General features: G+C 34.5%; 1 protein-coding gene across 3 annotated transcripts; it reads right to left on the minus strand.

Annotated features, from left to right (window-relative positions):
• Positions 1-15,496: 15,496 nt before the first annotated feature.
• LOC110936448 lies at positions 15,497-18,535 on the minus strand. Of its 3 annotated transcripts, none has more exons than XM_022178841.2 (5): positions 18,424-18,535; positions 17,202-17,494; positions 16,379-16,428; positions 16,246-16,298; positions 15,497-15,899 (listed from the first exon to the last, which is right to left on the minus strand). In XM_022178841.2, exons 2-5 carry the CDS (start codon positions 17,435-17,437, stop codon positions 15,729-15,731), a joined length of 510 nt encoding a protein of 169 aa, XP_022034533.1. In that variant the 5' UTR covers positions 17,438-17,494; positions 18,424-18,535; the 3' UTR covers positions 15,497-15,728. The 3 variants fall into 3 exon arrangements, with proteins under 3 accessions (XP_022034533.1, XP_022034534.1, XP_035844798.1); XM_022178842.2 differs by lacking the exon at positions 18,424-18,535 and adding an exon at positions 18,256-18,404; XM_035988905.1 differs by lacking the exon at positions 18,424-18,535 and adding an exon at positions 18,118-18,236.
• Positions 18,536-24,460: the final 5,925 nt, after the last annotated feature.

Raw genomic sequence — 24,460 nt, forward strand, 5'->3', positions numbered from 1 at the left:
GTCTTGAAGGTTGAATGGGGTTTGCGGTTGGGTTGTGTTCGGGTTTGCGGGTCTAGCGGGGACACCAAAAGGAGGGCGGAAAGGATGCATGGTTGTATAAAAATAAGAAGAAAGTGGGTTTTTTTTATAAAAGTTGGAAGAAAGTGGGAGAGTTTGTGAAGTTTTGTATAAAAAATGGTGTGAATGTGAGTTAAATATATATAGTGGGAATTATTTAAAATAAAAAAAAATAAAGAAAGTTACCGTTTGAACAACGGTCGAAAGATGGTGGCCCCCACACGATTAAGCGTTATTTTTAAAACGCCGGACCCAATTTTTTTCGAAAATCACGCCGGAAAACGCCCCCTGTAGTGGGGGGTTGGGCGTTTTAGGGCGTTTTGGGGCAATTTTTTTTTAAAAAAAACGCCCCATTACGCTTGGTCTAATGGAGTCGTCTTAAGAATGACGTGAATGTTTAGATGAGCAAGATCCAATATGTAAATAGGATTATTAGTGTGTGTATATTATATATCTATATTTTAAATTTCTTATCCAAGTATCATAAAAATAGCTTAAAATGTTTATAAGTTTTAATAACATGTTGCATTGTTGCAGAAATTGTTATGTATTCCGGCGATGTTGGGTATTAATCTAGTCAAAATGGATTCATATGGTTGTTTAGATGGTGGTGGTACATCTACCTTTTAATGACACATTCAAGGAAAATCAAATTTTCAAGGAGTACTATCCTTGATTAGTATGTGGGTTTTTCATTCATTTTGTGTCATTTTAGTGGAGTTAGCATTTTTTTTGCAATCATTTAGGGCGGACAATTCTGACACGAACACGATAACACGACACGAACCTGCACGAAGTTAACAGGTTTCGTGTTTAACCTTAGCAGGTTTCGTGTCTATAACAGGTCGACACGATAAGACCTGTTTAATTTCGTGTTCGTGTTTACCTATTTCGTGTTCATGTCTTATCGTGTTCTGTCTTAACAGGTCGTGTTCGTATCTTAACATGTCATGCCAGGCACGATATGACATGTTAAGACCTGTTAAGACTTAAGACCATTATACAATACATGTTAAGACATGTTGATGGTTAAATATCAAACATGTAGTAAGAGGTCGTGTTTATGTCTTGACATGTCGTGTTCGTGTAACTTGTTTATTATTAGGTTCGTGTTCGTGTTTATAAAATTTGGCACGATAAGATTTCGTGTCGTGTTCGTGTTTACCTGTTTCAGGTTCGGGTCCTAATAGGTCGGGTTAACACGATATGTCAGCCCTACAATCATTTATCTTTTGGGGAAATCTTAGCAAAACTTTAAAACAATTAAATTGAAAGGAAAAAGAAAACGAATAACACTACACAAGAAACTAATATGGCCCAGTTGAATTTGTTTACCGAAAATCAATTCAGGTTACATTTCTCCAACTAGTAATACAACCCATTATGCTAATTATTTACTCAGAAATAGACACAATAATCTTCTTTTAACATGTTTTCAAAAGAAAAAAAAAACATATATTTTTATTAACTTAGTTTAAAAGAAAATCATTTATATAAATAACAATTTTCTCTTTTTCTTTTCGTAAAGTCGATTTTTTATTGAAAATGATCTGTTTACTTCTGACATTAAGGAATTTAATCAATTTCAAAACTTTTCAAGCTAAAGAATAACATATTACGAAAGACATAAAAAGAATTCTTTCTTTAACATATATTAGATGTAAGAAAAATATATAAAAAAAATGACATTCTCTCTCTTCAATATTTTTCTCTCTCATCCCTCACTCACATATCATGTTTTTAATCACATGTGAGTGAGGATGGATTTCCATTATTTCTCTCTTCATCCTCTTTGCTTCGTATAACCTTCACCCTACCCACGGATTCACAAGACGCAACGGTTGAAATTGTAGGGAATCCTAGGTATCCGTTTTAAATTTAATATAAAATCCAATTTTATATTTAGTGATATAATAATGACAGTCTATTATTAATCAGATGCGGAAACGTGAATAAACACGATTAAACATCATACTTTGTTTGTCGTCCAAAGTGTAAATCTTTGTATCGTACCTTAATAGTAACGTTAAATAATCGATAACTCGACACCTAATTTCAACAGTCTTCCACTTGGACTATTTTCGATTATATCTCTTAACGTAGCAGAGTCGGATGTCTAGTTGCATCGCACTGCCCCTAGTAAGGTATGACGTATTACATTCTTCAACTATTCCTTTCCGATCAAGTAACTCTTTACTTAATCAAGTAAATAGTCGTAGAAACCTTATCGATCTATCCCTTTTGTATCGAACATTTATTGAACATGAGACATGGATCTGATTTCAATCTCATATATTGTTCAACTATTCTTGTACTCGTCTCCGTTTCAAAATGGTCGACAAACTACCTTTAGTTTGAGTGTGGCCACACATTCATACTGTAACACCCCAACCGATAGCGGAGTGTGTCGGACGTCTAGATTATTCATAACACATAGTACTTTTTAAAAAAAGTGATAATATTTTAATCATACTCAATTTAAAAAAGTGATAATAATTTAATCATACTCAATTTAAATATTCCAAACATGAATCAAATTGTTTCATCAAAACATAACAAAGCATAACATAACATTGTCTCCTTTATATAAACTAAATCCTTTCATCCTAAGTGTTTCATCAAGCTTGAAATCATCTTAAACTGCTTCACATGTATCATGTATAAAATAAAGAGTCAACTAACAAGTTAGTGAGTAGACATAGGTTTTGATACATATATTATGAATAAAATAGCGAATCACAAGTCCACGATACAATTCAAGCATATATGAATAAACGAATTTGCATTTGATTAAACCTACACGACTCAAATCACAATGAATGAATGAATTCGGTTTCGATACCCAAATACCAATTTGGGCGGTGGTCAATCCAATGGCGCTATTATCTACTTCCTTGGGCTTGGTGGTGTTGATGATCAAAGCATGAATGAATGTATGAATAATCCAAAACGAATAATGTTTAACACATAGCACAATTAACACACAGACATGAATGAATTCGTATGATTATATAAAATGATTTATGATTGAATACGTATACATGATACACCACAAAACAACTAAAATGAAAAAGGGGCTATGAATACTCACCTTAGCTAGTGAAATGAATAAGCACAAGTCTTGGAATAACACTCAAGAAAACTTTATGTAAAAAAAACGCCGACAAGATATTTTTTTGTAAAGTTGAATTTTTGTATGGTATACTGTCACACATAATTTCAACTTTAAAAAAAAAAACACTTGATTTTTTCCCTTTTTTTGCTCAAAACGTTCGAGATCATGTAACTTACATTCCTTAATTTTTTAGGAAAAAAAGTTTGTTACATAAAGTTTTTACTAATTTTTCTAAGTTTTTTCAACTTAGGTGGGTTTTATCCAATGTTTTAAATACTGGTATGAACCGGACGGTTATACCGGTTAAACCGCATATCGGACACACACCCGGTACGATAAAGGCCGGTAAAACCCGAATATGGTATGCCTTATGTATAGGCGGTAAATCCGATTCTACCGGTTCAAACCGTTAAATCGGTTTGCATTATCTTAAAATTTGATTTTTCTAATTATAATAAAATACAATATTAGGGTTATACCAACCTTCCATATTTCAGGTAATAACCTAATATCTTCCTTTCTAATATTATATCGATGTTGAAGCTATTACATATCTCGTCCAATGTAATATTGTTTATGAGTAACAAAAATGCTCTTAAAATGTTTAATATTTTACAAGAAAATAGCTGTTTTTTAGATATACCCATGATCAATTACATAAATCCTAATTGAAATTGGATCAATTTTTGAAATAAGTTTGTATTTTACGGAATTAAAAGGTTAACTAGTAACCCGATTGAACCACTCGGTACAAACCGGTTCAACCGTTTCAAAGCTCAACCTGACATGATTTAAACACCGGTTTTTAAAACATTGGTTTTATCTCTATAATTGTGTTTTAAATTGTTATGTTTGGTATTTTTCTTGCCAAAACAACACAAAATATCATGACTAAGTCCAAAACATGATTCCTACATGTCAATTGCTATGCCTTCTCACACTTCTCATGAAAAATATCATTTTTACAGGATTCTAAACCTATATATATATATATATATATATATATATATAGGGTGGGGTTCTAGAATGAACACTAGTGTATTTGCGAACTGAGTGAACAAATCCTGGCCATTGATCTACACACGTGTATGGCCAAGGTCTCATCATCAAATCGTAAAATACACTAGTGTATTTCAACATCAAATCCTGGCCAGTGATCTACACACGTGTATGGCCAGGATTAGTTCACTCAGTTCGCAAGCTACAATAGTGTTCACTCTTGAACCTAATCCTATATATATATATATATGTTACTTGTTTGTTTACTTGCTTTGTGTCTCAGTCAATTGTATCACATTGTGGATCCACTGGCTGACCGGTTCCCCATGGCCACGGGTGAGCCAAGTATCGCCAACATCATTTAGATTCGCTCTTCGGGGCTTGAGTCTCGCTTATCACATTGGTTTGTGTTTAATTATTGTTGTTGTTGGTTGTGATTGTCTCATTTACATCTGATTTGCATGTTAACCTTTTTAGATAAATTATTTTACTTAAACTTAGATTTACTCACTAACTTCTTTAGTTGACACAAAAATTATTTTACGCATGGTACAGGAAATCAGGTTTAATTAAGTGGGGATGAAGACATGTAGGATTGCCTTAGACAAAATAAACGGTACTTTTTTATGTTTTATGTTATGAATTTCGTTTGGATTATTTGTATGTTTGATGCGACATTATAATTTGAGACATGAATATATTTTAAACATTTAATAGTGTCACAAGTTTTGGACAATCATCTCGCTCCGACCAATAATCCGTTGCAAGTCGGGGTGTGACACCTTCAATATCTCTCTCTCATCCCTCACTCACATATAATGTATTTACTCGAATGTGAGGACGAATTTCCATTATTTCTCTCTCTCATCCGTCTCTGCTTCATATAATCTTTACCTCACCCACGACGCTAAGGTTGCAGATGACTAAGATATGTTTGAATTTTTACTATTGTGAACGTATCTTTGTCTTCAATATTTCTTCACCTCACGTTCTCTTACTTCAATATCTTTCTCTCTCATCCCTCAATCAGATATCATGTTTTTGCTCACATGTGAGATGGATTTCCCTTATTCCTCTCTTTTATCCGTTTCTCCTTCATATGACCTTCAGTCCACCCACGGATTCACAAGACACCAGGGTTGGAGATCGCTAAGATATGTTAGCATTTTTATTATTGTCACATAAATGTTCATTAGTGAATAACCCTTTTGATAGTGAACACTAATGAACCAATCCTAGCTCTTGATTAACAATACAAAAGTGTAAATCAATGGCCGGGTTTTGATGATCAAAATACACTACTGTATTTTATGATTTAATGAGGTAAATCAATTGTCAGGATTTGTTCACTCAATTCACAAATACACTAGTATTCACTCTAGAACCCCACCCTATTAAAGTGTGTGTATATTTTATATATCTATATATTAAACTAGGTTAGAGCCCCGTGTATTACACGGGTTGAATAAATGTAAGTTTATATATTAAATTATAAAAAGTTATATCTTTATGAACCACGTATATTGTACGGGTTAAATAAATATAATTTTATATATCAAATAACAAAAAAAGTTATATATTTAAAAACCATGTGTATTACACATATTAAATAAATGTATTTTTATATTAAATAGTAAAAACGCCGTATCTTTAAAAAACCCGTGTATAGTCAGGTTGAAAAATCTATCAAATAATAAAAAAAATTATATCCTTAAAAACCCCGTGTATTACACGTGTTAAATAAATCTAATTTTACATAGCAAATGATAAAAAGTTATATCTTTAAAACTTCGTGTATTACACGGGTTATATAAATGTAACATTGTATAGTAAATAATAAAAAAAGTTACATTTTTAAAACCCCGCGTTTTACACGAGTTGAATAAATATAATTTTGTATACCAAATAACAAAAAAAGTTATATTTTTAATAAATTAGGATAACATTTAATATTGTTTTATTATTTATATATTTAATATAAGATAAGTAGGAAAGAGAGGTATTTGTTTTAAAAATATATTAAATTAACAATTTGGATTTAAGGATAATATTTTATTAAAGTATAATAAGATTTAATATTAATTTATTATTTTTTATTTATTTAGTTAATATAAGATAAGTATAGATTTGAGAATACCTCCATGAATGATACGTATCCAAAAATTGGTTTCTTTTATTATAGTAGATAAAAGATTTTAGGTTTAAAACAACTGTGATTTTTCCGTTCTTGGTAGGCTTTTTTAATAATAAATACATTTCCTTGAAATTAATATCGTTACTTCGCCAAAAAAAAAAGATATTTATTGTTAGTAATTATTACAAGTAATTTAAGCACTTCAAAAGTAATTTTTGTCGAAGTGTATACATCAAATATTGTATTTTTTTGGGTAAAGCATTGATGTAATCTTATTATCTACAAACTATTATTGATAAGTTATATGTGTTGATAAATTAATATAATTATTATTATTATTATTATTATTATTATTATTATTATTATTATTATTATTATTATTATTATTATTATTATTTAATTTAATAAAAGAGATAAATAAAAAATAAGGGTGAGAAATTACCAGAGAATGACATGTGTCAAAAAAGGATTTTTGTTTATTAGTATAGAAAGATTTCTTATACGAAATATCACAAAATTAGCTTAAATAACATGTTGCAGAAATTGTTATGTATTCTGGCGATGTTGGACATTGATCTAGTCATGTTGCAGAAATTGTTATGTACTCTAGCGATGTTGGACATTGATCTAGTCAAAATGGATTCATATGGATGTTTAGATGGTGGAGGTACATTTACCTTTACCTTTTAATGACACATTCAAGGAAAATACAAAATTTCAATACTATCCTTCATTAATATGTGGGGTTTTCAAAATTTTAGAGTAAATTATGTTTTTGACCCCTGTGGTTATATCACTTTTACTATACTAGCCCAAAATAAGATTTTTTAACATATGTGCCCCCATGGTCTCTATAACTAACTATTTTGGCCCCTGAGTCTAACCAAACCCCAAACTCTGGTTAATTGTTAGTCACATGGCAGGCACATGATGGGTATAATGATAATTTCTCCTCCCCTTTAAATCTAATCCAGATCTTCAAGAAACCCAAATCTTCAAGAACATGACCACCTTCAACCATCATCATCCCTAGATCTTCAATTAAATTTCCAGATCTTTAACGTATATTCATTTCCCACACTTATTGATCAGACCTACTACCAAAAGCTCAAAATCATTTCAGATTAACAAATTATCACTTAATCTTCAATCACAAATCCTACTATAACAAAAACACCAATCCACAACTGACATTCATAATTTCACATCAATCTAAAACAATATCTTCAACTCAAAATACAATTAAGAAAAAAAAAACAGATTCTTCTAATGGTTCACAGTTCTTGAGCTTCTCAATTTGCTTGTCTGCTGAAATCAACAACAAACACAATCAAATCATAAAAAAAAGAAACTGAAATCAAAATCACCTTAAACATAAACGGAAGATCAACACCCCACTTCCCAACAACCAAGTCACCCAAATCCCCCGGATTCTCCGAAACCCATGATTTCAAACTCACATTTCCGATCCCCTTTTCCCCGACAACATATGACGGTCCAGAATCATGAGTCCCCATCCAAAGTTCAGCATAATGTTTGCTTTCCTCAATTTCACAATCACAGTGCTTGAAAAGGTTCTTGCGACCAGTGATTCGTTGCTACTTATGCCCTAATCGTAGTTTTGAACCCAACATTTGAGCCTTATTGTTGCCAAATATGCCCCAATCGAAGGTTATAAGTTGGAAGTTGATAGGTGTGCGTGTGTCGGTGAAGGTGTGGCGACAGCGCCTTTGAATCTGCAAAAATCAGGAGGTGTTGTGTTGGTGGAACCAGAGTGAAGAGGGGAAGGATAAAGAGATGAAGATGATGTTGTGTTCTTGAAGATAAGGTGTGTGTGATTTGCAGATAATATGATAGAAATTAGATTTAAAGGGGGGAGAAATTACCATTATACCCATCATGTGCCAGCCATGTGACTAATAATTAACCAGAGAGTTTGGGGTTTGGTTAGACTCAGGGGCCAAAATAGTTAGTTATAGAGACCATGGGGGCACATATGTTAAAAATCTTATTTTAGGCTAATATAGTAAAGTGATATAATCACAGGGGTCAAAAATGTAATTTACTCAAAGTTTTATATTTTTATGTCATTTGAGTGGAGTTGTATTTTCTTTTCTTTTGCAATCATTTATCTATTGTGGAAATCTTAGGAAAACTTTAAAACAATAGTAGTAGAATTGAAAGTGATAAGTTAAAAGAACTAGTTGATGCCCCGTTCGCGTTGCAGAGCGATGGTCGAATAATTCTCAGCCAATTAAAAAAACAGCACTATAGTTTTGTTAGAATGGAAAACTAAAACGATGACAAGATCGTAATTTTAGCGGGGTAAAATCGTAATTTTTAGCTAGGGAAAACCATATTTTTATTTTGAACCGGGGGAAAAACGTAATTTTGAATTGAGGGTGAAAGCGTAATTTTGAACCGAGGAGAAAATCGTAATTTTTTTACATGCTACAATCCATTCATTACAGAAAAGACAAAAAATAAAGCAAAATAAGTTGTTGTGTATATAAAACCTCATTCAAACGAAATATAATTTACTTACTGTGTGTATGAAAAGTAATATAAACACTATAATTACTTGCATTGCTACGTTGCTACGGGATTTGATGAGCTCGGTACGAACTGATACGAAAAATACCGTTAACGAAATCCTCAAAAGTGGGTACCGGTACCGAATATACCTGGTACGGTACGGATCGGTACTGGTACTGGTACGACACCGGCATTTGAGGGTAAAAACAGATGAATACCGGTGTCGAACCAATACCAAAAATATGCCCGGTTTGGTAAATTCGATACTGATACATATACCCAATACCAGCTCATTCATTAGTGATGTTACTATCCATTAAATTCAGTTTTTATTACTATATTTTTTCAATTATGTTTACTGTTCATTTACTTCTCTTTTTAATATATATATATATATGACAATTTTTAATATACGTGACAATTACACTCCACGAAAAGCTAATACAACCCGGTTGAAATTTGTTTACCCAAAAATCAAATCAGGTTATATTTTAGGGAGTCTTGTAGGAAAAGTAATAAAACCTCCAAGTAATACACCCCCATTAAAATACATGTATACACTATCCATCTTCATATATATACTAATGAGTAAATTACAAGTTTTGTCCTTTATGTTTACACCAAATTGCAGGCGGTGTCCTTTACCTTTAAAATTGATGGGTTTTGTCCTTATTGTTTCAAAATCTTACACGGTATGTCCTTTGAGCCTAACCCAGTTTATTTTTTTTGTTAAATCTGGTCATGTACCTTGCACATGAGGGCATTCTTGTCATTTTATCTTTCTAGGGACTAGTGTGTAAATAATTAATATTCAAGGACTATTTTGTAAAAAAAAATACAAATAAAAAAAATATAAAACAAAACTTAGCCCTTTCTCTCTCTACCCTCTCTCCTCTCTCTCTTCATCATCAGTATATCATCTTCCCAGGAGTTTCTCATAAATTCAAATGAATTGTATTTACCAAAGCAAGACATATATTTGGGTCGCAACCATGATTTTGCGACTCGGTTTGTAGCAAAACCCATAAATTCAAATCATCTTCCCCAGGGGTTTCTTACCGGAGCAAAATCATTCGCCAGGTCGCCGGAGCAAAACCATCTGTTGAAATTATATCAAATAATAATGGCATTCAAATTTTAGGAAATTAATATAAATCATATGTATCGATATTCCTATTTCAGAATCAAAATGGTGGCTACCAAACACGCACCACCACAAATTGAAGTCAAAAAGATGAAAATCTTGAGCGCAGTTCGTTGACCGAGTAAATCAACTTTTAAACAAAAAGATGAAAATTGAAAACCATCTTGTTCGATATAGCATCTCCCGTCATCTTTTTTACTTCGCCTCTACTGTCTGGATCTATAACTCCAAACAACTTAAGGAGGTGTGGGTGTGGTTCAAGATCTGTCAGATCTGGGTTTGCCGGTGGTGTTAGAGACGGAGAGAGAGGCTTGCCGGAGAACTTGTGTTCGCCGGTGGTGAGAAAGGAGTAGGGGGAATTATTGACATGAGATGGCAGCGGTGGCGGTTTTGTCTGGTGCCGGAATGGTGTTGATGACCGGTGGGTGGGAGAGAGAAAGAGTGGTAGATATTATATATATATATATATATATAATATTTCTTTAAAATAATTTGTTTTATTTTTTAGATAATATTAAATAAAAATGGGTAAAAAGACTAAAATACCCTTGTATAATCATATTTAACTAAAAAATCTAACTAGGTTTGGACTAAAGGACAAAACGTGCAAGATTTTGAAACATTAAGTACAAAACTCGTCAATTTTAAAGACAAAGGACAGCGCCTGCAATTTGATGTAAACATAAAGGACAAAACTTGTAATTTACTCTATACTAATTACTAGATTAGGGACCTGTGTATTACATAGGTTAATTAAATGTTTTTTTAATATAAATTTTAAATAACATGTAATATAATTCTTAAAATCTATAGTTTATTAGAAGTTGACACGTGACATGAATATTTAATATGACAAAGAGACAGAATGTATAAATAAACTGGTTATTTCTTAAGAGTTTTAAAAGTTTTGCAATCATTTAAAGTTCTGAAATAAACTCAACTTTTTTATTAAAGTTATGAAATGAACTCAACTCTTTATTATAAAAGATTACATATTATAGATTGTTAGAGTATTAGTGTAAACTATTTTGTTATAGGTGATTATTTTTGTATTTTATTACATTAAAAGTCTAAAACGTTAGTAGAAGCCAGGAGTTATTTATGCTTAGTTTATTATAATTCAATTTTAGTAATCCCTTTTATAAAGCAAAAACATGATAAATATTAGGGTAAATTACTTTTTGAGTCCCTGTGTTTTATGGGTTTTAACCACTTGAGTCCAAAAGCAAAAGGTTTAACGACCTGAGTCCCCATAAGCATTTTCTTTAACTATTTGAGTCCAAATTTCTAACTCCATCCACCAAGTCTATTAACTATGAGGGTAATTTAGTCATTTACACACGCAATACAAGTCTTATATGCATATCAGTACAAGTCTCTTCTTTCTCTCTCTAAACACCACCGTACAGCCACCATACCCACCAGTCCACCACTCCCCACCATTGCCACCACCATCGCACTACCGCCACCTCTAAACACCCACCACCACCGTCTCACCCCCACCACCGTGACGGAGTCCTCCATGGTCGTCGCCATGGCCTCTCTCTGATCAACAACCTCTACCCGATTCATATCGTCACATGTTTAATCGAAGATGGTTATGGGTATATAGAACAACAGCAAGCAAGAAGAAGAAGAGAAAATGGGGGGAGATACTTACATGGCTACTGTTCTTCTTCATCCTCATAGCTCTCCTTGTTGTCATCATTTATCAGGTTCATATTCTATTAAAACTTTACCCTTTTTTTAATTGCAATCACATACTCTGACAATCTGCAAATTGTGATCAGTATTTCGTTTAACTCTTACAAACTCTTGTTCTTATGAACGGTTAACATAATTATTAATTAATCAAGCCCTTAGATCTTGTTCATTTTTCAAACTTGGGAATTAGGGTTCTTGGTGGATTGAATTATGCATCTGCAATTTGTTGTTAATAATTACTAATAAAATCAGTCACCGGATTTCATATCTTCTGTCGTCGGAACCATCGTGATTTGTCAATCGTCGTCGTCGTTCATCTTCACCGTCGAACCATCGTGACAGTCGACAATATTAGACTATGGGTTGCAAGAATGAGCCCACCAGGACCACTAAAGACCTCATCGAGCATGTAAGAAGCGCACTCATTGAAACAATGGTTCGTGTCATTGATGCTATTGCTATTGTGTATAGGAGACTGATCAATATCGAGCGAATGAGCCAGATTTCTTTCGCTGGACATATAAGCTCCTCTTACAAGCTTAAACCCAACTGGCAATCCCATTTTATCAGCAGCTTTCTTGGTCTCAAAGAATCTCTGACCCGCATCCTTCAAATACGCTTGAACGGTGCCCATAGTCTAACAGACAACAAGGAGAGAGACCTGTTTTGAGAGAGAGAAAGAGGGACGAGAGATCTAGTTGCAGCAGCCGACAAGGTTGAGCCCATGAATGTGATGGTTGAAAGATGAATTTGTGAAAGATGAATTTGATGTATTTGAACAATTGAAAGGATTTGGGATCGGGGGCATGTTTGGCTAAGCTTTTCAAAACAACTTATTGACTTATTGGCTTTTTGGGGCTTTTCCCCCTCACATACACCCTCATTGCCAAACATCATTTTGAAGCTTATAACTTTTCAAAAAGCCAATAAGTCAATAAGTTGTTTCAAAAAGCTTAGCCAAACATGCCCCAGAGATCTGGGAAAATATAAAAGAGATAGAGAGAGAATTTTTTTAATTTTTTTAACTATAAGGGTATTTTGGTCATTTAACAATACTTAACCAAAAAATTCTAACAGTGTTAGAAATTTGGACTCAAATGGTTAAAGAAAACGCTTATGGGGACTCAGATCGTTAAACTTTTTGCTTTTGGACTCAAGTGGTTAAAACCCATAAAACACAGGGACTCAAAAAGTAATTTACCCTAAATATTAATGAAAAACAAAATGGTAAAAGATAAAAAGAAAAAATTAATGGATTAAAATAATATATTTTTTATTTGAATCTTATTAATTAGTGTAAATTACAAAAATTGTCCTTTATGTATGTCATTTATTGCAAATTGTGTCCTTTATTTTCAATAATTACAGAAAACGTATTCGATGTTTGCAAACCCTTGCAAGTTATGTCCTTTAGCCCTAACTCAGTTATTTTTTGTGGTTAAATCTGACCAAATAGACCCCACATGAGGATATTTTGGTGATTTTATTCTCATGTGGGGTCCATTTGGTCAGATTTAACAACAAAAATTAACTGAGTTAGGGATAAAGGACATAACCTGCATGGGTTTGCAAACATCGAGTACGTTTTCTGTAATTATTAAAGACAAAAGACACAGTTTGCAATAAGTCACATACATAAAGGACGATTTTTGTAATTTACTCTATTAATTAACAAATATTATCTTTATCTATTTATTTAGGGTAAAGGATAAAAAGATAAAATTCATGGATTAAAATATTTTTTTTGAATCTTATTAACAAATATTATCTATATCTATTTTATTTAGGCAGGAAAATATAAATGAGATCACTCCATAAAGCGTCATGTGTTCCATATATAATTTACTTTATTATATGTATAGATTTACCCGGAAATTGACACAAATGCCTATATTTATTTTTTTAAACTTATTTTTCATTTATTTAAATTATTTTTTTTGTAAAGTTGGATTTTTATTGAAAATGATATGTTTTCTTCCGACTTAAAGAAATTTAATCAAATTTCAACCTTATTAGGCTAAAGAAAACATATTATCAACATATGATAGAAATAAAAAGAAACTAGTTTTTAACGTATAATCAGTATAGGAAAGAAAAATAAAAAAGATTATCATCTCTAAGTTTCAAAGACTCCAACCCATAAACTCACGGATGCCACATTCTCTCTCGTCTCTCACCCATATATCATGTTTTTATTCACATATGAGGATGGATTTTCCTTATTTTTCTCTCTCCTTCGACTCACCTTCATATAACCTTCACCCCATCCACATGTTCACAAGACACCAGGGCTGGAGATGACTTAGATATATTAGAATATTTAGTGTTGTCAACATATTGTCAATCACTAAGTTGTGTTTCCAATTGTATCCATAGTTCGCATTATTTTTTTAGCATATATCAAATGGGCTTGTATCTGGCCCAGTTTGAGTGTCATTTCTTTTTTCTTTTTTTTGGATAGTTTTTCTAGGATGGTCTAGAGATGCATAAATCGGTTAATTTTAATAATCAGTTGAGTTAACAGGTTATATCAGTTAATTTGACTTTTTGACTTTAATTGGTTATTTTTTTAATTGGTCCAGTTAATTACTTTAACCGGTTCGGTTAATTAACCGGTTATTTTCAGTTATTAACGGGTTTTTTGCCTTCTTTTTAAAATTTTTAGTTATTTTTTCAGTTAACCGGTCTATCAATTAAAAAACTGGTTAATAACCGATTACTATACTAAATACTTATAACTGGTTACTAACCTACGGTTAAAAATAGCCACTAACCGGTTATTCCTAAATCGGTTATTAACCGGTTACGGTTTCAGTTAATAACCGGTTACGGTTAATTAACCGGTTATTTTGTGCACCTCTAGGATGGTCTAGAAAGTTTATAGGTCTTGGGCCGTCTTATATGTATAGTGTCTAAGTTAGTACGGATTATTGTTGATGTTGTTCAGTTATTAGGCCTAATCCTTAGATTTCTTTTTTAGGTGACAACTTGTCTTTGGTTCATGTCCCGGGCATTTAGCTACTCTTTAGTTTGCAATTGTTTTCATCTAAATAAAATTTAACGAGGTACCCTCCTCTTTCCCTGAAAACAAAACGTAGTCACAGTCGATCACATATTTAAACAAAATGGGCTATCCCTCAACCCCATCTCCATACCATTTTCGTAGTGTAAAAAAAGTATTCCAGTTTTATACAAAGGATACCCCTGATCCCCCAAAAAAATTAAATTGGGATGCCCTGAATTTTTGGGCTAGCTCCGCCACTGAAAACATGCCAACCAAAACTGAAGCAATTTAGAGCCCTTAACCAGACCGGCGAGGCAGCGATGTACGTGATGCCTGGTCCGAATGGCCAACTCGTTCCGGTTGTAAAAACATTGGTTGAAAGTCGTCTTATCATCTAAATATAATAGCTGGAGTCTTTAGCTTTCACATAAAAATTGAAGTAAACAACATATTATCAAAACGTCCACTCCATTATCAACGTATGCCAGAGTTGGATCCCTCCCAGTTGTGATCACTCTCCGGCCCCTTAGTCGAAGAACAGTGGCTTTGTTGGTATCACTTGAAGTATGTTAGTGAAAATGGGTGAACAAAGTGTGTCGCTCCCCCTTCAGGTCACTGTGCCGAACAACAATATGATTGTACATCCCTCCTTCAACCACACTTCTCTATCGTCTTGCTTTAAAATATACCGTAGGAGCTAGCGATTGTCTGACAAATGAATGGGAGATGTTGAGGCTAGTCAGGATGTGCAGTGGGCCCTGACCCCTGGTTATGCGATGGCTTGCACTTTTGGTGTAACAAATATTACTGCAAAAGGGTTTGCATTGGGTTTTTATTATTAAAAGCACAAGCTCCTCACTGTTAGCCATGGTGTTGGGTCAAATGTTACTACAAAAATCTCCACCATAAGGTTTACAACTTACTTTACATTAAGTAACTCAAAGCCAAGGCTTACCGATGTGAAGAATGAAATAAAATACATGATGTAAATTGTGATATGAAACTAACTTTAAACTAATGTTGTGTTCAATCACCTTCATGTTACTTTGTTTCTTTGGGTTTTGGATTCTTTCATGATTTCTTTGATGCTGTTTTCCAAGTTATCTAGCCTTTGTTTTACCTCCAATAACTGTCGATTAGACGTTAGCGCTTCCCCTTCAGTTTCTTTCATCTTCTTTGCTTCTTCAACTTGCCTCTTCTCCAACTCCTGTATAATAATATTAACCAATATTTTAACTAGAGAACCACATAAGCATATCTATGCAGTGCATATCAGATTACGTGACATAGAGAAAGTGAGGCGCTTAAACACCACCTTATGTATCACAACTAAAGCAATATGTAAGGAACTCCCAGTTCTCTGTTGAACTAGGGGGGCGTTCAATACCGAACCAGTTTTAACAACAGAACTGCATAAGCACCGCGGTACATATCAGATTTAGTGGCACAGGGAAAGTGGGGCGGTTATGCACCGCCTTATGTATCACATCATACAGGTGTTTATGCAGTTCTGTGCTTGTATCGGAAGAGTAGAGTGAAGGAAGTTAAATCACCACATCCATTTTCTTCATTTCATGACGGGCATACTGAGCAACCAAATAGACAGCTGATACCGGAAAAACAAGCCTTTAGATTGGAAGCTGATGAATGATTGTATACTTCTGAACTTAAAGAGAAGATGTATACCGAGTGAAGGCAAACAGACAAAGAAGAGCTGTACTAGATGAAAATCAAGCCTGAGCATCAGAAACATACTCATTAGTATAAATCTAAATATACGAGCCATGGTTTAAAAAAAACGGTTGAGGCTTGCGCCTTGAGGTGAGGCGGTAAGAAAACGTGTATGAGGCTCACCGCGCGCCTCATGGGGTTATGTTTGTACGTACGCCTCTAAGGGCCGAGGCGGTAAGAAAACGTGCACCTCAACGGGTTATGTGTGTTTTTGATGTTTTAGACTTTCTGTGTCAATTATTTTATTTTTTATACGTTATATACTATTTTTTAATTTATTTTTTAAATATGCCTCGGGCTTACACCTCATGAGGCGAAGGGAAAATGCCTCGAGAGTCGAGGCTCGATTCCGTTCTTTTAAACCTTGATTTGAGCATTAACATAACTTTCTAAGACCTATGAGTAGAGCAAACGCCTAAACTTAAATCCTATCCCGGGATCTTGGTTTTAAAAGTGTGAGGTGATCTGAGGCATTTAGGTCCCGAAAGCCAAGGCGAGAGGCAACAGCTTCACGTATGCGAGGCGTTGCTCTATGTTGCACTAGAGTCTAGAAGCTGCATCTCTCTCATCACTTTTACATATTAGCCTTTTTATCAAGTAAACCATTCATAATTTCTTCATCCCATTGGTTATTTTACATATCAACCTCCTACAAACCCTAATTTTGACCAATTTAATTAAACCCTATGGGCACGAGGCGCGCCTCACCTTCTAAAACCAAGGTAACAACTTGCCCAAGAATTGTATATAATCAAAAAAAAAAAAAAAAAAATCATACCCAAATTTCTTCTGTTTAGGGGGAGTGGTGAAGAGAATCTTGGCAGCAGTCATGAAGTCGAGCTTTTCCAGGTCTCGATACGAGTCACGGTGAGTCAAAGACTGATCGCCCTTCTCTCCATTCTGGTTCGGTTTAGTCGCTGGTCTGTTATTCGTAGAGAAGCGTTTCCCGCCTGCAAGTCTGAATCTTTCTGACGTTACAATCCGTATTATCCCTCTACTCCTTCCCAGCAGCATTATTGAACACTGTCCTCCAGTTTGTTACATGTTATGATGATATGATCATCTGTTCTTCTATGAAAAATGTATACATGAAACGAAGGTGACGGATTAGTTTCAAAATATAAAGCATTTAATCCTATAAGCATCCTAATCCCTGTGAATGGTTTGCTTCTATAAATCAAATGAATGATCAAAATTCACTCAGAAGCTTTATTTGAAATAGATGCTTGATGAAAAATGTCTGTTTGATAAGCGTTTCGTGTCTAAACGACGTAACTTAGCCATCTTAATCCTCTAAACCACTTTTAATAAATACAACTTCTTTTTAAAAAAAAAAAAATAACAGAATGATCAATATAATTAGACGATGAATTCGTTAAAACATAAAAGCAACAGTTTGATATTCTCAACTGGTTGAAGCACTTATAAAACAGATTAAGTTTGGCAACTTCTAAATGGTTAAGTGCTGAACTAGTAAGAGGTCTGAACCATTAAGAGCCAGTATACTGCTTAACTGTTCAGAGGCAAATGGCTGACCAATTCAGTGTAGAGGTCTTAACCATTCAGACTCAGTATAATGCTTAACCATTTAGAGGCAAATATCTGAACCATTCAGACATCTGCTTGCTTGCGAAACAAACAGTCTGAACCATTAAGTAAGTACTGAACCAATAAGAGGTCTGAATCATAGTCACCTAATTCGCTAGAAAAGTGGCGAATTTCGTATTGGTACGTTTCGTACCATACGGAATTCGTTTTCGTATAATACGGTTCGAATTCGTGAATTCACTCCATGAATTCAGCGTTTCATTCCATTCAATTCTGCGAATTACCTGCACCAATTCACTGAATTCCGTTTGCAATAATAGCGAATTTTAAGGGTCAATACGTATTAGGGTTGGATACGACGCCAGTACGATAGTCACCTAATTCGCTCAATTCAGCGCATCATGTTCATCAATTCAGCGAATGGTGATGAAGATGAAAAAATTAAACCTTACCTGTGATAATGATGAACCCTAGTGATAGTGAAAATGGAAGAGATGGAGTTGGAGGCTGCGTTTCTTTCATCTCTTTTAACCTAAAACCTCTTTTATTTACATATTTCATCCTTTATGTTTATGTTATTATAAATATTAACCTAAAGCTTTTTTATTAAGTTACATATTTCATCCTCAAATCTCTATATTTTTACCTTTTTAAATTTAACCTAAAACTTTTCAAGATGTTTACTTATTTGGATTTATAAAATTAGTAATTTTTGTTTTAATTTGTGTATACCGAACGGAACGGAATGGTACACCGAACCGAACCGAACCGTACCGGACCGTACCGAAATGAACCTACCCCCTTTCGAACCGAATTCGTCCCAACTAGCGAATTGCGAACCCGAACCGGAGCGAACCGCGAATTAGGTGACTATGGTCTGAATCATTAATAGTCTCATTAAAAGCTAAACAAACAGCCAACACATGTGAAATCAACCGAGCGTTGTTTAAAAAGGCATGAAGTGCTCTTAGGCGTTTTTATCCCAAATAAGCTTTATTTACAACCACAAACAACATGTCTCTCATTTCTTTTAATAATAAACATATTTATCAAGTAAACCTTTCATGCTTTCTACATCCATTCCGTTGTTTTTACATATAAACCTCTTTTGACCCGGAACTACATTCGACACGCCTACTGCCTACATTCCCCCAAATTCACAATTACTGCCTCTCTCTTCTCATATAAACCCTAATTTCATATTCTTCTAAAATTTAATCGCAAATATCATATTCTTCCAAATTTGACCTAATTTTGTGATCACTATTGCCTGAGTTGTTTATTGGACCTAATTTGAGCATATAAAAGTCAAATGCAGTGATTTTGCTGGTCAAAGGGCATATAAACTATGTAGAAACCCTAATCTATATGCACATAAACAAAAGCAATAATTTCATGATATAAATTAACAATAATAATGCAAAAGTAAGCAGAAGATTAATGACTATAGAATTCAAAGATTACTGGAAACAAATAATAATCAGTGTGATACGCAAATGAATCATCGAGAAGCCAATTTACCTGCAAAGTTTGAAGAAATCCAGTTGCAAAGTCAATGTTTTATTTACCTAATTACCACACTATAAATAAGCAACATATTGTTGCTTCATGTGCTTATACCCTATGCATAGGGTGTTTCCCAAAAAAAAAAATTAATTTTTCAATTTCAACCTACAAGTTTTTTATCTTTTACATTTTAAACTTTATGAATTTTTTTTACTTTTAACCTTAAAACTTTTAATCTTTTACAATTTAACACAAATACTTTTTTTCTGTTCAACTTTAGTGCCTCATACTTTTATCTTTCACGAGTTTTACGTTTTATTGCGAGTTAACACGTCGCTACGTGCATGGGGGTTCAATGTTTTTCGTCTATTTTTTTTAGTTTGACAGGCCCCGTCGCAACGCGTCTATTTTTCTCCGTTTGACAAGTTTATCGCAACGCGGAGGTCCCAAATGGACTTAGTTATTCTTTTCTACATTTTACATTACGTCTAACTTTTGTATTAACATGACGCAATGGGTGTGCGTGGTTCAACAATTTTACGTTTGTTTTTCGTTGGATGTTATTTATTCCTTTTTTATTTATTTTATTTTTACGAGCTTTTCTGATGTTGGTGGTTGCTGACAATGGTGCGGCATTAGTGCTACTTGGCATGATTTGACGAACGCATTTAACCTATTAAGCTTTTTATTAATAATTTGTTTCGAGTTTACCCCTATACCTCCTTTACTTAAAAGAAAATATTTTTTATGTATGTGTTGGTATGAATTCAATTTGCTCTACGTTTTGACGTAAACTTTTTCTGAAAACGAGCTAGGTCAAATATAATACGTTTTCCTATAAGAAAACCATTTTTAGGTACATATTTTTATGTACGTTTCGGTATAAATTCAAGTTGGTGTATCTTTTGACGTAAACTATTTTGGGAAACGAGTCAGGTCAAATATGATATGTTTTCGTGCTTATTTTATGAATGTTTTGTAAAATTTGTTTCGAATCGAGTGGAGTCAAATCAAAGTTTCTTTTTTTTCCGTTTTTTTTTTCAAAAGCTCCAATTAATCTCTTTTAATTATACGTGTCAACTTTTCCGTTACATGTGTTACGTTTTCTATGTATGAGTCGGGTCATATATAATATCTTATGATTGTACGGTATAAATTTAATTTACTTTATGTTTTGATCCAATCACAATGCTTATATAGGTTACATTGAGTTCAATCGGAAATGTCGAAGCACGCGTTTTCATATGATTAACGCATCACATAACATTTGGACTAATCTATTCGATGTTTGCGACGTAAGCGCGGCAACGCGCGCGGGTCTTATTCCTAGTTTATAATAATTTTTTAAAACTAATTTATTTCTCAACCATACTAACCAGAATTGATAAAGCAATTCTTTTTTTAACGTGATTTTTTAATTGTACGTAACATATTATATTTGACATAATTCATTTTCGAAAAAAAAAATGCGTCGACACGTACAAAAAAATAAGCATGTAAAACTCGAGAGTGTCTAAATAACATTTAAAAAGTTGAAGGAGTGCGATTGTAAACGTTGAAAGTTGAGAGGGATGAGTTTAAAAAAAAGTGATCAACCAATTATATATATAATATTTGTTTTGAACGTGCCAAATTATTACAAAGAATATGTTAAACACTCATTTTAGTTGTATACAAGCAAAAAGTAACGACCATTCATATTATTGTTTTCGTAGTAACTGAATCGGGTATGTTATATAACCGGTCAGGTTAAGTTTATTTAAATTGGTGAACCCGACTAAGTGGTTGTCTCAGGGTTTTTTCTTACAAAAAGAGATTAATTGATCCACTTACTACTTTATGTTAAGCATTTTGTTTACTATAGACTTCATGATTTGTTAAAATTTCATACGTCTCAAAAGATAAATGTGTTCTATCTTTTATGTTTTATATATATACACATTATGTATAAATTATTTATGACATAATTGGATTTTAGAAACTTATATACCAAGTAAACCGGTAAGGCAATCAATTTGATAACTGATCCAGTTATATAAAAGGTATACATAATAATATTTGGATAATTTTTAGAGGTATATGTTATAAGGCAAATACAATTTGAAATCAAGATTTTAAATATACTTTAGGTTGGGTGATATGGTGTAGCGCCCCTCAACCTCAGCAACATAACAACCAACCTCCATTACCAAGGCACCGTTGATGGGTTCGCCAGCCTAATAAAACGGGAAGAAGGTGATGGGTCCCATGTGCATAACCAATTAGGTATTTTCGTTTTTATTTCTTTTTTTAATAAAGGGGCGTTATTTCATTACATGAGTGTTATTGGGAAGAGGTAATGAAGTCTTCTGTCTACGTGGCACTGACGTGACACAATGAAGTCCCAAATAGGTCCATTCTATACTATTAGTCGATAGCTTTAGTAAATATTAAGATATATATGTGGCCCTATTATTTAGTTCTAGCCGGCCCTAGAATTAGTCTATATATTATTTGTTATTCTCACTGTAACATATACACAATACAATTGCAATACAATCTGTTACCAAGTTTAACTTGGTATCAGAGCTTCATCTCTGCCGTCACAAACCCTAGCAGGCTACAGCCTTGTTCCGATCCTTCTTCTTCCTTTTTTTTTCTCTGCCGATCAGTCTCCTTTCTGCTGTTTCTGTCTTCGACAATCATGGCCATGATCGCAGCCTTTACTACAGCAGAGAAAACATCACACAACTCACACAAGTTTGCCTTTACCCTATCCCCTACTAATTACGGTTTCTGGAAAACAATGATCCAGCCGTTTCTGGTTACAAACAATCTCATCGGCTACATCGATGGTACAATCCCCTGCCCATCGCCAACCATTCCTGCTGCTGCTGCATCCTCTGATAAAAGTACAACCCCGGCCGAACCTGCTGCCAATCCAAACTATCTGATATGGATAAACAATGACGCACACGTCCGGATGATCCTTATATCAACCATATCTGAGGCAGCCTTTTCTCACGTTCAGGGTACCACCTCTCGAGATCTATGGTTATCTCTTGAACGTGCGTACGCACCCCACTCTGCATCAAGAGAATACACTTTGAAGGCACAACTACTCAAGATAGAGATGAAAGGTGATGAAACTCCATCTGCGTACCTCACAAGGGCGCAAGAATATGCCGATGCACTTGCCAATATCAATGAGCCAATGAAACCTAAAGATGTTGTGATGGTTGTTATCTCCGGGCTTCGTGAAGAATACAATGGACTGAAGCCCTCCCTTCTTGGCCGTATACCTCCGGTTCAATTCAATGAGATTCTTGGACTTGTTCATGATTATGAGTACATGATCAAAAAGTCTCTTCCTGCTGTCCCAACTGCTCAGGCTTTCACGGCTGTGACCAGCCCCCAACCGGCACTTTCCGCAACTTCTGTTATTGCTGGACAGCAGCCAGATGCTCTTCAGGCTCTCCAACAATTAGCCACTCAGCTTGGTTTCAATTTACAGCCAAATACCCCTGCAAATCATGCGTTCTTTGCTTCTCGTTCCCAAAATTCTCGTGGTCGTGGGTTCAACAACAAGCGCCGTGGACGAGGATCTTTCAACAATCAATCTTCTGGGGGCACTCGCAACCAATTCAGTTGGGCATCCAACCAAAATACAGTGTACGGAACTTGTAATCGTTGTGGCATAGGGCATGTTCCCTCTCAATGCCCCAACCGGGACCCTGCTACCATCCGACCAAGATCATCGCAACCATCTGCCAACTATGCTGATTTTCGCCCTTCAACATCCACCACGTGGCTACCCGACACCGGCTCTAATAGTCATGTTGCTCAGGACACATCTACCTTCAACAATCAAGAACCCTACTATGGTGAGGATTTTCTACATGTTGGTAATGGTAAAGGCTTACCCATCTTACACATTGGTTCCACCACCTTTCACTCACCATCTAAATCTTTCAATCTTTCTAATATTCTTCATGTTCCACAAATCAAACAAAATTTACTTTCAGTTCAAAAATTTTGCCATGATAATCAAGTTTTCTTTGAATTTCACTCTACCTTTTTTTGCTGTGAAGGACACGCTTACACGCACTACCCTCCTCACGGGTCCAAGTGAACATGGGCTCTACTCCATCCGTCTTCCTCAAATTCAGTCAGTTCCCAGAGTTGCCTTCACTGCTGTTCGTGCTTCCTCCAACATCTGGCATCAACGGCTTGGTCATCCTCATCCACAACTTTTGAAGACCATGCTATCTACTTATTGTCTTCCTGTTTTAAATAAACATTCTGATTCCTTTTGTAATTCTTGTCACATTGGGAAATCATCCAAACTTCATTTGTCATCATCTAATTTTAAAAGTACTCATGTCTTGGATCTTTTGTTTTGTGATGTGTGGGGTCCTGCCCCTGTTACCTCTTCTGATGGTTACAATTACTTTCTGTTGTGTGTTGATGATTTTTCCCGTTACATGTGGTTCTTTCCATTGAAACACAAATCTGATGTATATGAAGTTTTCAAACAGTTTGTTCTTGTAGCTGAGAGGCAATTTAACACCAAACTTAAATCTGTTCAAACTGATTGGGGGGGTGAATTTCGGAATCTATCTCGTTTCTTTTCCTCCATTGGCATCTTACACCGCCTCTCGTGTCCACACACGAGTGAACAGAATGGTCTTGTCGAACGACGACACCGACATGTGGTTGAAACTGGCCTCACTCTTCTTGCTCAATCCGGTGTCCCCTCACGTTTTTGGCACTTTGCATTTGACACCGCCGTTTATCTTATTAACCGCATGCCCTCTCGGCACAATGATCGCCTCTCACCTTTTGAACACCTCTTTAAACGCAAACCTGACTTCTCTTTTTTGCGCGTGTTCGGGTGTCAATGTTATCCCCACCTCCGACCATATAACAAGCACAAAATGGACTTTCGGTCCTCACCTTGTATTTTTCTTGGCTATAGTCCATCACATTATGGCTATAGGTGCC

The sequence above is a fragment of the Helianthus annuus genome, chromosome 4 (genome assembly GCF_002127325.2).
Source record: "Helianthus annuus cultivar XRQ/B chromosome 4, HanXRQr2.0-SUNRISE, whole genome shotgun sequence".
Lineage (NCBI taxonomy): Eukaryota > Viridiplantae > Streptophyta > Magnoliopsida > Asterales > Asteraceae > Helianthus > Helianthus annuus.

What these genes read in the sequence shown, in the direction of transcription:
- LOC110936448 (XM_022178841.2), bottom strand. Translation starts at nt 17,437, where the DNA reads ATGCTGCTGGGAAGGAGTAGAGGGATAATACGGATTGTAACGTCAGAA. An exon ending in TGTCTGTTTGCCTTCACTCG is followed by an intron (nt 16,299 to 16,378) that starts GTATACATCTTC and finishes TTCCGGTATCAG; the next exon opens with CTGTCTATTTGGTTGCTCAG. An exon ending in AAATGAAGAAAATGGATGTG is followed by an intron (nt 15,900 to 16,245) that starts GTGATTTAACTT and finishes ATTATTATACAG; the next exon opens with GAGTTGGAGAAGAGGCAAGT.